The following is a 14423-nucleotide window of genomic DNA, read 5'->3' as shown; positions in this document are numbered from 1 at the left end:
TTTCCATTTGAAGACCGATATCTCAGCGAGGAGTGGACGTATCAGGGTGTTTAAAGAAAGAAATTAAAGCTAAATGAACAAAGTATCCGATCCTTATGGTGGTTAAGCTAAAAAAACTTTTTCCACGCCCGTAGACCAAAAAAAAAACTAAAAAATTTTGAGAATTTTTTTGTTGCTGGTTTTTCTACGATTACTCAGAAACCGCGGAGGCTACAAAAATTTGAAGTTCTAATCCAAAAACTAGACACTTGGAGCTACAATTTCCTTTTTTTTTATTTCCTGTACGACCATTTCTCTCAAAGTTACGGCCTGTTGAAAACTACCGAAAAATTTGGAATTTTTTTTTAATCCCTTAATTTTTTCCAGTAGTGTATATGTAGTTGATTGTTTAGGAATTGGTTCAGGATCTATCTATTTAAAATAAAAGACTCGGTGTTGGGGTGAATAATTATGATTAATTTATTCCCCAATGGGAGAAAACTCTAGCAATTGCTAGAGAAAAACTCCTCGAAGATGATACAGTTAAGAGATGTGCGTGTGTTGTAACATGCCGCTTTTAGCGTCACCTGTTAATAAGTTGTTTCCTTATTTAATTTTAATTTTATTTTAAATAAAAAAAAAAAAAAATTTCCAGTTGTGAGGAAGGTCATTAGTTGGATTCGCCGCGACCGACTCGCCCTCGCGCGGGTAAAACCGATCGAAGCTCAACTGCGCGCGAAATAAATTTAAATTACGGTTTATAATTTAAGTTAGATAATAAGTTAGCTTTAAGATAAGGAGTATTGTTCGGTACTATAGACGACAGCCATTTTACCCGAGAAGAGGATCATCGACGAGCATCATCGACGTGGGATAACCCCAAGAGAATCACCTACGACGGAAAGCTGACCCGAGGATCAAACGACGGACTGGTCAGTCTACGGGGCTGAACGAGTGGCGCAGGCGCGGAGTTGTCGAGCTGGTTGTTGAGCGAGCCAATGCTCCAGTCAATAGATCAAAATAAGTCGATATTGGAAAATTGGACAGGCAGAGCCATCTCTGGAGCATCAAGCGAATCAAGTGTCCAGAGAGAGGGGAGAGCAGCCAGGCGGGCAACAACCAAGGGGCATATATAAATTTACCGAAATATAAAAATACCGAAAGAAGCTCTCTACTTTATCGACAAAAAGAAAAGTTTAAGAATAGAATCAGATAATTCTAAGAGATGGCGCAACAGGTGTAGCTATGAGATTTTAAAAGGAATTTTAAAAGCAACAAAATATTGTCACGAATCGTCAGGGTCAATACGACTAAATTTTACCCCAAGTATCACTCAAGTAAAATTATGAAAGTACCCGTTTTTATTATTACTAAAACGGGAAACTAAAAACCTTATGTGTAAGAGAATTAAAGTTAAGTACACTTCGGAAGGTCAAAAATTAACTAGTCTCGATCCATAAGGGTCAAATCAGATAGTTTTTTTCCAAAGATATGGCGGGTAAAACAATGAACGCGCCCGTTTTTGTATATATAAAAACGGGTAGACGAAATCCTTATAAATTAAAGGAAAAAAATTTCTTCCTTCCCAAAAGAACAAAAAGTTACTTGACTGCGACCGTCAGGGTCTATAATTGTTACTTATTTTATCTCCGAGTATGACTCAGGTAGAACAATCAGAGTACCCGTTTTTATTTTTGAAAAACGGAAAGCCAAAGGAAACCTCAATTAATGGAATAAAATGTATTTCTTCCTTAAAGGTCGGAAAGCGATTCTTTTCACATTTTGAGAGAGAATACTACTTTTTTTCAGTAGAGATCACTAGGGTAGAGTAATGAAAGTACCCGTTATTATTTTCAAAAAACGGGAGGCCGAAGGACACTTCAATTTATAGGAAATAAATGTATTTCTTCCTTAAACGTCCAACAGCGATTCCTTTTTCCTTTTAAGAGTGACTACTTATTTTTTTTTCTCCAAGGCATACTCTGCTAGAATAATGAAAGTACCCGTTTTTTTTTTTTAGAAACGGGAAACGAAAGGAAACCTCATTTAATGGAAAAAAAAATATTTTTTCCTTAAACGTCCAGAAGCGATTCCTTTTCCCTTTTCAGATAAAATACTGATGTTTTTTTCAGTTGCGATCACTCGGGTACAATTATCAAAGTACTCGTTTTTATTTTTAAAAAACGGGAAGCCAAAGGAAACCTCATTTAATGGAAAAAAAATATATTTCTTCCTTAAACGTCCAGAAGCGATTCCTTTTCCCTTTTCAGATAAAATACTGATGTTTTTTTCAGTTGGGATCACTCGGGTAGAATTATCAAAGTACCCGTTTTTATTTTTAAAAAACGGAAAGCCAAAGGAAACCTCATTTAATGGAAAAAAAATATATTTTTTCCTTAAACGTCCAGAAGAGATTCCTTTTCCCTTTTCAGATAAAATATTGATGTTTTTTTCAGTTGGGATCACTTGGGTAGAATTATCAAAGATTGCTATAATATATTAGATTTAAAGCTATACATACTGTGAAAATCATTCCCATAAATTATAGGAATAGTTTCCATGATCATAAATAATCAAGAAATGACCTTGTATCTCATAATCTACAGTCGACTCTGTCTAAAGGTTCCACGTCGGGACAGGACCATTGTCTAAAGGTTCCCTCCCCTCTCTGAACATTGCGCGTAATGGGTGAGCAATAGAAATCATTAGTCTTTATGGGCATTTAAAACGCGCGCTTAAATTATTAACTCTGATTGGTTGTAGTAGTCAAGCGTAGGGGGATATCCTGGAACCTTTAGCGAGCGTATCCGTGGAACCTTTAGACAGCGGGAACCTATAGACAGAGAACCTTTAGACAGAGTCGACTGTATTGACATTTTTGAAGATATAAGCTCATTTCGATGTAACACTCATTGAGACGTTTCATTTGAGTGCCCACATCAATTTTTCATATATATATATATATACACTAGTCACAAAAATTAAGGGATATAAAAAAAATTCCAAATTTTTTGGTGATTTTCAGCGAGCTGTAACTCCGGGGAAAATGATCGCACAGAAAAAAAAAAAAAAGCAAATTGTAGCTCCAAGTGTCTAGTTTTTAGATATGACCATGAAAATTTTTTGTCATCGTCAAGTCTGGAGAAATCCTAAGAAAACTACTGAAAAAAAATTTTTCGAAATTTTTTTTCGTCTTAAAAAAGGTCTACGGGCTTCAAAAAAATTTTTTCGATTGTTTCGTTTAAAAGCTCTTTTAGTAAATTTAATACCCTTTAATTTGACGTCATCAAAAAGCCTGTACGATAATTTGCCGCGGAGTTATCGTCAATCAAAGCAAAAAAGTTTTTTTTGACTTTGGAAATCAATAACTCTGGAAATAATGACCGTATAGGAAATCGAAGGAGGGTTTTGAAAACTACACAATATTCTCTATAAGAAAACGTAAACCGCTTTTGAAGAAAAAATTTTTTTTGAATTGAAAACTCGGACTGAAAAAAAGACAAAAATTCGCATAATTAAGGATATTTGGATAACTTGGTATAACTTTGGATAAAATGGATGAACGAAAGATATCGTTGGTAATTTATTATCTTCAAAGTGTCCCCAAAAATCCATAAGAAATTCAAAGCGCAGCGATTTTTTGTTCATAGTGCCCAGAAGCTTCAAATTCTGTGTTTTCGCAAAAATCACCATTATGAGCAATTTTGTGATTTTTATTCATTTTTCCATTGAAAAAAATTTTTTTTTTCAAAATTCTTTATTTTTTCGATCAAAGAGATTGATTTTTCAAGAAATTTGAAAAAAAAAAAAAAAAAAAAATTTCAATTTTTTTCGAAAATTTTTTTATCAAAAATTTTTTTTTAAAATTTTTTTTTTTTTATCGTCTTCAGAATGCTTCACTATTGTCAAAAAAAATTAACTCAATTTTTTCTGTCCGCTACAACTGCCTTAGTTTTAAATCTCATTTTAAAAATTCAATAAAAACAAATTGATATACCCCCGCGGAGTTCGGCTTTTCCTCACACAAAACTTGAATTTTACGTTTTCTTTTTAGCCTAAATTCCTTACGTGAATTTTATGTAAGCTTTTCTTTGATAAGCACCTTTTGATATGCCTCGTCGACATTTAGCTGCCACAGATGTGGCTCGCATTGTTACCCTCCTTCAAGAGGGCTACAGTCAGGTGGAAGTAGCAGCTTCTATGGGAGTGAGCCAGTCCGTTATCAGTCGGGCCTATGCCCGATTTAACGCGACTCAAAGTTACGATAGTCGTCCGGGTCAAGGTAGACTACGAATCACTACCGAGCGTGATGATCGAGCTATCATTCGAGAAGCTCGTCGAAACCCTACTGCGCATGCCCACACGATCGCTCATCAATGTCGCAATCGTCGACAACGTCCTCCCCAACAACACATATCGGCATCGACGGTTCGAAATCGCTTTCGAGAGCAAGGACTACGCGCTAGACGCGCAAATCGCGTGCCTATGCTCACTCCACGACATCGCCGAGCCCGATTGGCCTATGCTCATGATCATCACCATTGAGGTCGTAGACAGTGGACCAGTGTATTATGGACTGACGAATCTCGATTTTGTCTTCATGGCAGTGATAGACGATCTCTCGTTTGGCGCCGTCGTGGAGAACGAGATCGGGATGGTTTTACGAGACCAGTTACAGCTTTCAATGGTGGATCAGTCATGGTGTGGGCAGGCGTGTCCTTCAATACCAGAACCCCGTTGGTCATCGTTCGAGGGACGTTGACTGCCGATAGGTACGTCGACGAAATTCTGGAGCCACACGTCCTGCCTATGCGCACACGCATGGGGGCAAGACGGTTCATTTTGATGCAGGATAATGCTCGTCCTCACACTGCAGTTCGTACGCGAACTTTTCTCCGCGCCAACAACGTAACAACGCTTAATCATCCAGCGATGAGTCCTGATTTGAACCCAATTGAGCATGTTTGGGACATGCTTGGGCGTCGATTGCGGCGAGACTATCCTCATGCAACTGCACAATCTTCATCAGTTGACTCAAGCGTTGTTACGTTGTTGGCAAGGAATTTCGCAACGTGATATTCGACGATGCATCAACATGCAAGAGCGTTTACGAGCTGTGATTCGGAACAGAGGTGGCAATACACGGTACTGAGCAGTTACTGCCGTGCGTACAGAGGTCATTCGGCAGCTGCAAACAGACAAACACGCAGACAAAGACACACACACACACACACGTGTGTGTGTGTGTGTGTGTGCGAAGCATAAATCCGACCGAGCAACCTCCACGTGGTACGCTTTGGGTAACGCTAATGCCGGCGGTAAAACAACAGTCGAAAAAATTGAGAAAATTTCGAAAAAATTTTCGAAAAAATTGAAATTTTTTTTTCAAATTTCTTGAAAAATCAATCTCTTTGATCGAAAAAATAAAGAATTTTGAAAAAAATTTTTTTCAATGGAAAAATGAATAAAAATCACAAAATTGCTCATAATGGTGATTTTTGCGAAAACACAGAATTTGAAGCTTCTGGGCACTATGAACAAAAAATCGCAGCGCTTTGAAATTCTTAGAGATTTTAGGGGACACTTTGAAGTTAAAAAATTACCAACGATATCCTTCGTTCATCCATTTTATCCAAAGTTATACCAAGTTATCCAAATATCCATAATTATGCGAATTTTTGTCTTCTTTTCAGTCCGAGTTTTCAATTCAAAAAAAATTTTTTCTTCAAAAGCGGTTTACGTTTTCTTATAGAGAATATTGTGTAGTTTTCAAAACCCTCCTTCGATTTCCTATACGGTCATTATTTCCAGAGTTATTGATTTCCAAAGTCAAAAAAACCTTTTTTGCTTTGATTGACGATAACTCCGCGGCAAATTATCGTACAGGCTTTTTGATTACGTCAAATTAAAGGGTATTAAATTTACTAAAAGAGCTTTTAAACGAAACAATCGAAAAAATTTTTTTGAAGCCCGTAGACCTTTTTTAAGACGAAAAAAAATTTCGAAAAATTTTTTTTCAGTAGTTTTCTTAGGATTTCTCCAGACCTGACGATGACAAAAAATTTTCATGGTCATATCTAAAAACTAGACACTTGGAGCTACAATTTGCTTTTTTTTTTTTTCTGTGCGATCATTTTCCTCGGAGTTACAGCTCGCTGAAAATCACCAAAAAATTTGGAATTTTTTTTATATCCCTTAATTTTTGTGACTAGTGTATATATATATATATATATATATATATATATATATATATATATATATGGAATGAGCTCGCATCTTTAAAAATATCAATAATTGAGAAATTACCTTGTATCTTGTGAACTATTGACATTTTTTAAGATCTAAGCTCATTCCGATGTTACACTCATCACGACCTTTCATTTAAGTACCCACATCAATTTTTCATATATTTATATATATGTTTATATGAAAAATAAATCAAAAATGCATGTGCGTACTCAAATGAAAGCTCTTGATAAGTGTAACATCGAGATGAGCTTATATCTTTAAAAATGTCAATAGTTTACAAGATACGAGGTCATTTCTTAATTATTGATATTTTTAAAGATGTCAGCTCATTCCAGTGTTACACTCATGCAGAGCTTTCATTTGAGTACACACATGAATTTTTGATATATCTATATATATATATATATATATATATATATATATATATATATATATATATATATATATATATATATATATATATATATATATGTCGGAGATAATATCGAGCTGGGTTTTCCCAGAGATTGGAAATTCCCAATATTTTAGTTTGTCTGTTAATTTTAAGCAAAATCGTAAAGCATAGAATATTTAGATATTATTTATGATTTAAGCTAGTTATATTTTTTATGGTTATAACGATGGGCTTAAGTCCGGAGTGACAATGGTCACCAAACGTAGCCGAGGTCACAGGATAGAAGTAAAAAGTATATAGTTAGAAATATCGGCAGACAATGAGGGCTGTCGAAATAATTTTTGAGTGAATAAGTACTTAGGGTACTTGGGAGGGTAGTTCTCGTTGAGCATTGATCAAGTAAGGATCGCATACATCCTGCTGACCCCGGATTCGTTCTCGGTCTTATTCCCAAAACGTCTTTAACTGTTATATCAATCGCAGTAGAATATTTGTAATTAAATTTATTATTTGTACGAGTTAGTGTACGTTATATTTTAAATCAAAGTCTTTATTATATTTGATTATTGTAAAAATAAATAAAGATGGCTGATAATGATCCAAAGGACCCTAACGATGCCCGAACCACTCTTCCTCCGACATCAGAAGTGGGATCAGGATCATCTGCTGCATTTTCTTCTGAGCAATTTAAACTGCTTTTGGAAATGCAAAACCAAAGTCTTGTAGAGTTAATAAAGTCTATGACAAAACCAGTGTCACCGAGTCGTAGTATTTCACTACCGAAATTTAACCCAGAAAATTCAAACGCGGATTCGTGTGCTTGGTGCGCGACAGTGGATATGTGTTTAGTGGAACGTCCTCTAGAAGGTAGTTCGTTAGTTATTGCACTAAGTGAAGCTCTTCAAGGATCTGCGTCTACTTGGTTATCTCAAGTGTGTTACCCTGGGATAACCTGGACTGATTTCAAAGATCTTTTCATTACAAGGTTTGCCGGAGTGGAGACATCAGCAGCAACTTTAATTAATCTGCAAAATAGTCGTCCAAACGACGGTGAGTGCTTAGCATCTTACTCGAGTCGTCTCCTGGCGTCACTCATGTCAAAATGGAAATTTAACTGCGGAAGAAATTGCAGTATCAGTTGTTCTTGCGCATAACTCTCAGTTTGATAGTCGTCTTCAACGTTTGGCGTTCACCACAGACGTCAAGACCCGTATTCAACTACAGAAAGAGTTAAAGGCTTTTTCTTACACGCGCAAGAGACCTACATCGTCGCAAGATGAGCGATCGTCTTCTGATTTCAAGAAATTTAAGTCGGCTGTGCCTATTAAGTGTCATTCATGTGGGAAAATGGGGCACAAGAGTACAAATTGTCTCTCAACGGCAAATCAGAGGAAACCGGAGTCATCACCAAACAATCAGGTAGCTGTTAGACATATTCCAATGCACAACAAGCCTGTTACCTGCTATAAGTGTGGGAGAACTGGATATATCCCTTCCAAATGTCAATCTACGGCCAGCAGCATGAAGGATCAAGGAAGCAAGGAATTTAGAGAGCGACGAGTCGATTTCTGCACAGTGGCAGCTCCGTCAGGTTCCTTAATACATCGTGGTGAGTCGTTTTCATTTTGGTTCGATTCAGGAGCGGAATGCTCATTGGTTAAAGAAAGTATTGCGACTAGGATCGCGGGAAAGAGGGAAAATAAATTAATAATTCTTAAGGGTATTGGAAATGTTAGCGTGAACTGTACGATACAAATTTTATCTGAAATAGCTATTAATAGCCATACGTTAGAGATACTTTTTCATGTTATTGCGGATGATTATTTAAAATGTGACATATTAATTGGTCGTGAAATTCTTGGGCAAGGATTTGATGTAAATATAACTTCAAATAATTTTAGCTTATCTAAAAGTAAACTGATTAATGCATGTAATAAACTCGAATCTATTAGTAAAATACATTTTAATGATATTGATACTGACGTAATTGGAGATGATAAAGAGAAACTCATTTCTATTTTAAAAGAATATACCGATTCATTTATTCAGGGGTTTCCAAGTACTCGTGTTAATACAGGGGAGCTTATAATACGTTTAGTTGACCCTAATGTAACTGTACAAAGGCGACCGTATCGTCTTAGTGCCGAGGAAAGGCACGTAGTACGGGATAGAGTAGATGAACTATTGAAGGCTAATGTTATTCGTCCGAGTTGCTCTCCGTTTGCAAGTCCTATATTATTAGTTAAAAGAAAGATGGTTCTGATCGTTTGTGCGTTGATTATCGGGAACTGAATTCTAATACGATAGATGATAAATTTCCCTTACCCCTCATAGCCGACCAAATAGCGCGACTCGCTGGTGCAAAGTTTTTCACATGTTTAGATATGGCCAGTGGATTTCATCAAATCCCTGTTGAGACAGAATCAATTGAACGGACAGCGTTTGTAACGCCTGATGGGCAATATAAATATTTGACCATGCCATTCGGGCTAAAGAACGCACCCTCTGTCTTTCAACGTGCTGTTATAAAAGCTTTAGGAGAACTTGCATGTACATTCGTTATTGTGTATATGGATGATATTATGATTATAGCTTCAACTATTGAAGAAGCTTTAGACAGACTTCAAAAAGTAGTCAGTATTCTCATTAAATCCGGATTCTCTTTTAATTTATCGAAATGCTCGTTTCTCAAAACTCAAGTACAATACCTGGGCTATGAAATTTCTGCTGGGAAAGTCCGTCCCAGCTCACGTAAAATCGAAGCCTTAACTGTCTTACCTGCACCGAGAACCGTAACTCAGTTTAGACAATTCATCGGTCTCTCTTCTTATTTTCGTAAATTTATTCCAAAGTTCTCACAGGTAATGAAACCCTTATACCGTTTGACCTCAGGTAACAAAAAAAAATATTGAATGGACTGAGGTACATGAAAATATCCGTCAGAAAATAATCTCTGTATTGACTAATGAGCCTGTACTAATGATTTTCAATCCGAATTTTCCTATAGAGTTGCACACAGACGCTAGCTCTGAAGGCTATGGGGCTATATTAATGCAAAAATTTAATGGTTCAAATAGAGTTGTCGAGTATTATAGCAAAGCTACAAGTTCAGCTGAGTCACGATATCATTCATACGAATTAGAGACTCTAGCTGTATTTAACGCAGTAAAATGTTTCCGTCATTATTTGCATGGTCGACCGTTCGTAGTAATTACGGATTGTAATTCGTTAAAAGCCTCTCAGAAAAAGGTTAACCTAACACCAAGGGTTCACCGTTGGTGGGCTTTCTTAAAGACTTTTAAATTTGATATTGTGTATAGAGAAGGTAAAAGAATGGCTCACGCTGATTTCTTTTCGCGTAATCCTGTTACAGAACAATTGCGTAGTAATTCAAATAAAATTTTACAGAAACGGATAAATTTGACGGAAATTTCCGATGATTGGCTTCTTGTTGAGCAACGGCGTGACCCAGAAATTAGTAAGATAGTAATTGATTTAGAAAATGATGAGATTTCGTCCGATCTTGCTAAAACTTATGAAGTACGGTCAGGGTTACTCCACCGAAAAATCCAAAGGCGAGGTAAAACATTATGTTTACCTATTGTTCCACGTGCTTTTAGGTGGTCGGTAATAAATCATGTACATGAGTCAATTATGCACTTAGGATGGGAGAAAACACTTGACAAGGTTTGCGAGTATTACTGGTTTGAAGGAATTACGAAATATGTTCGTAAATTCATTGATAACTGTTATACTTGCAGAGTTTCCAAGTCGAGCTCAGGCAAAGTACAAGCAGAGCTTCATCCTATTCCTAAGACCAGCATCCCTTGGCATACAGTACACATGGATATTACAGGTAAATTAACGGGTAAAAATGATTCAAAAGAATACGTTGTCGTGTTGATAGATGCTTTCACTAAATTTGTTTTATTATATCATACTCGAAAAATAGATAGTGTCAATACTATTAAGGCTCTTAAAAACGCTATATCATTGTTTGGCCCACCGACCCGCATAATTGCGGATCAAGGTAGATGTTTCACAAGTAAAGAATTTCAAGAGTATTGTACCTCACAAAACTCAAAATTACATCTTATAGCTGCAGGTTCTAGTCGAGCTAATGGTCAGGTAGAACGCGTAATGAGTACCCTAAAAAGTATGTTTACTGCAGCCGAAACGAGTAGAAACTCTTGGCAAGCAGTTGTAAATGAAATTCAGTTAGCAATGAATTGCACTACCAATCGAGTCACTAATGCGAGTCCATTAGAATTGTTAATTGGTAAAGTAGCCAGACCTTTTGGAATGGTAGTTGGCCAGGTAGATAAAGAAATAGATATCTCTGACGTAAGACAAAAAGCTATTAAGAACATAGAAATAAATGCTAAGTATGATAAGTATAGACTTGATAAAAATAAAGCAAAAATTATACCATTTAAGATAGGAGATTTCGTGTTAATTAAGAACGAAGAGAGAAATCAAACGAAGCTTGATCCTAAGTTTAGAGGTCCATTTGTAGTGGCGGAAATTCTCGATGGCGATCGGTATACTTTGAAGTCGTTAGAAAATAATAGGACTTATAAATATAGTCATGAGAATTTGAGGAAAATGCCGGAAAGTCATATCCCTATTGAATTGGATATACCAGATGATCATGAGGGTGATGAACAGGAAGTTTCTCAGAATAACTCTGAGACAGAGTCAGAAACCACCGGGGGAAAGACCGAGCACTAATGGTAGTTGATGAAAGTCGCATCACTCGCATCAGGCTGTAGGTCATAATGGCAAATCAATGGTGGTTTGGCCAGAGTGTGATGGGCAGTAGATGATGTGGTGGCGATAAGAAAATTTTACTTCTGGGGGTCAAACTACTTGAACCAAGCTGTAGTCGTAACTGCAAATCCAGGGTGATTTGAATCAATCTTGGTTGCTAAGATTGTCAGGGGGCGATGGGCAGTTGGTGAGGTAGCGGGGGCCTGAGAAGAAAATTGTGTTGTACTACATGTGTCATTGGTTGACAATGTAGAAAAGATTTTGAATACTGGTGTACATAGTTGAGTAACTATGGTGGTACACAGTTTTGCTGTATGTAATATACAGTTGCAGACCATTGTGTGCTAAGGGTCTATACCTGGGGTGGTGATGAACATAGCCTGCATGATCGCTGGGATAGACAATCGTAGAAATTTTGAAAAGGCACCTTCAAGAAGCTAAGTCTGTTAGATTTGATAGTCGAGAGTTTTTGTAGCTTAAATGAGCCTCTGAATAAAGGAAAATTATTTGTTTAAAAAAAAAAAAAAAAAAAAAAAAAAAAAAAAATTGACACGGTTTGTAATAACATGTTTACTGATGCACCCGAGGACGTGTGATCGTCAGGTTGGCCGTGTCGGAGATAATATCGAGCTGGGTTTTCCCAGAGATTGGAAATTCCCAATATTTTAGTTTGTCTGTTAATTTTAAGCAAAATCGTAAAGCATAGAATATTTAGATATTATTTATGATTTAAGCTAGTTATATTTTTATGGTTATAACGATGGGCTTAAGTCCGGAGTGACAATGGTCACCAAACGTAGCCGAGGTCACAGGATAGAAGTAAAAGTATATAGTTAGAAATATCGGCAGACAATGAGGGCTGTCGAAATAATTTTTGAGTGAATAAGTACTTAGGGTACTTGGGAGGGTAGTTCTCGTTGAGCATTGATCAAGTAAGGATCGCATACATCCTGCTGACCCCGGATTCGTTCTCGGTCTTATTCCCAAAACGTCTTTAACTGTTATATCAATCGCAGTAGAATATTTGTAATTAAATTTATTATTTGTACGAGTTAGTGTACGTTATATTTTAAATCAAAGTCTTTATTATATTTGATTATTGTAAACATAAATAAAGATGGCTGATAATGATCCAAAGGACCCTAACGATGCCCGAACCACTCTTCCTCCGACATATATATATATATATATATATATATATATATATATATATATATATATATATATATATATATATATATATATATATATATATATAATTTATAATATATATAATTTCAATTTAAATCAATAAAAAATCGAACAATTGTGGCATTGTGGGGTTGCCTCTCGGTGTTTATGGGGTGGATTCCAAAATTTTGATTTTTTAATTCATAAAAAAGGTTAAACTGGAAAGAAAGATAATTTTCTTTGAGTTATTCCGAGTTGACACCGAGAATTTCAACTTAACTTCACAAATAATGGAGAAATCGCAGCTTTATGGGGGTGTATCTCAGTGTCTATGAGGTAGTTTTTATTTTTTTCAATTTTTTTGGTCTACAGTAGTGTCACTGATTATTTTTATTGCTTTTTTTTTTTTAACTTCAAGTGCACACTGATCATTTGAATTTCATCATTAAATAATCGCAAATTTTTGGCTTTATGGGGCTGTATCTCAGTGTGTATGGGGTACTTTTATAACTTTTTTTTTTTTTTTTTAATTACAGGGTATCATTGAATATGACTGTTGGCTTTTTTTTTTCATTTTTCGGTGACACCGAAAATTTGAGTTTTAATTATCAAAAAATCGCACATTTTTTATTTTATGGGGCTGTCTATGGGATGATTTTTCTAATATTAATTTTTTTATTTACAGGAGTATCATTGATCATTATTATTGCATGCGGGCATCCCGCTATAACTGAGCAATGATATCACACGTGTGCAAGCGAGCGCGCACTCATTGCCTGTCGCGCTTCCACTCGCTCGCTCTTGCGCCTACCGTTCTGCCGCTAAACCGCGCTCCTCATTGGTCTATTTTCATAAATTTGTAGTAATTTTTCTATGGGTCTGATCGAAAAATGGTAAAGGACTTTTCTATTCAGAATCCAATTTTCTACCACACCCTGTCCGGTGGCTCACGACTTCTGAGGTATATATATATTATATATATATATATATATATATATATATATATATATATATATATATATATATATATATATAATGCATATCGTACTCAAATTAAAGGTCTAGATGAGTGTAACATCGGAGTGAGCTTATATCTTAAAAAATGTCAATAATTCAATATCAATGTCAATAGATTAAGAGATACAGGTCATTTCTTGTTTATGTATGATTATGGGAATAGTTCCCATATGTTTCTTTCCGTATAGTTGAATGTAAGTAAAACATTTTTGTATCAATATTGTTAAGAAATACTGATGGTAATCACCTGGACATGATGAAAATAACACCCTTTCAGCACTGCTTTCTCCAGAAATTTTTTTACCGAATTCCTCATCGCTTGCTCGTAATCACACATGACATTTTTATTAAAATTTTCAAAATCTTTAAATATTATTTTAAAAATTGAATCATACACTTGTTCCGTTCGTCCGTGCACAAAAACCCAAGCTATCGGAAATACCTGAAATAGCAAATTAACAAAAAATTTTATTACAAGCATGTAAGAGGGTCACACACACACACACACACACACACACACACACACACACACACACACACACACACACACACACTCATGGTATACCGCCGAAAAGAGCAGATGGACGTATCGTCTCTTACCGAACATCGACGTTTGGCTGAACCGGAATTACGGCAAAGTCAACTATTATCTAACACAGATGTTATCAGGTCACGGTTGCTTCCGGGCTTACCTACACCGCTTCAAGCACGATAACTCTCCGAAGTGCTCGTCCTGCTGAGAAGTTATTGAGAATGCGGAGCATCTTTTATTTGAGTGGCCACGATTAAACCACCAACGAGAAGAACTGGAAACGAACCTACATGAAAAAATCCAACCAGAGAC

General features: G+C 36.1%; 1 protein-coding gene across 2 annotated transcripts in view; it reads left to right on the top strand.

Annotated features, from left to right (window-relative positions):
* LOC141525800 (aminopeptidase N-like) overlaps positions 1-14423 on the top strand; it is a 63700-nt gene that overhangs the window by 16431 nt on the left and 32846 nt on the right. Inside the window, exon 1 of one of the 2 annotated variants that reach the window (XM_074240433.1) lies at positions 13757-13773. The exons of the other annotated variant lie outside the window; for it this stretch is intronic. Coding sequence (XP_074096534.1) covers positions 13772-13773 — 2 coding nt within the window. The 5' untranslated portion in view covers positions 13757-13771. Of the gene's footprint in view, positions 1-13756; positions 13774-14423 lie in introns of those variants that run through there. 2 annotated transcript variants of the gene reach the window in all.

Source organism: Cotesia typhae, unplaced genomic scaffold (assembly GCF_013202065.1).
Source record: "Cotesia typhae breed Kobodo isofemale line unplaced genomic scaffold, CoteBio_Ctyphae contig_27, whole genome shotgun sequence".
NCBI classification, from domain to species: Eukaryota; Metazoa; Arthropoda; class Insecta; order Hymenoptera; family Braconidae; genus Cotesia; species Cotesia typhae.
Note: the sequence above shows the minus strand (reverse complement) of the source record. Positions and strands in the feature narration are given on the sequence as shown.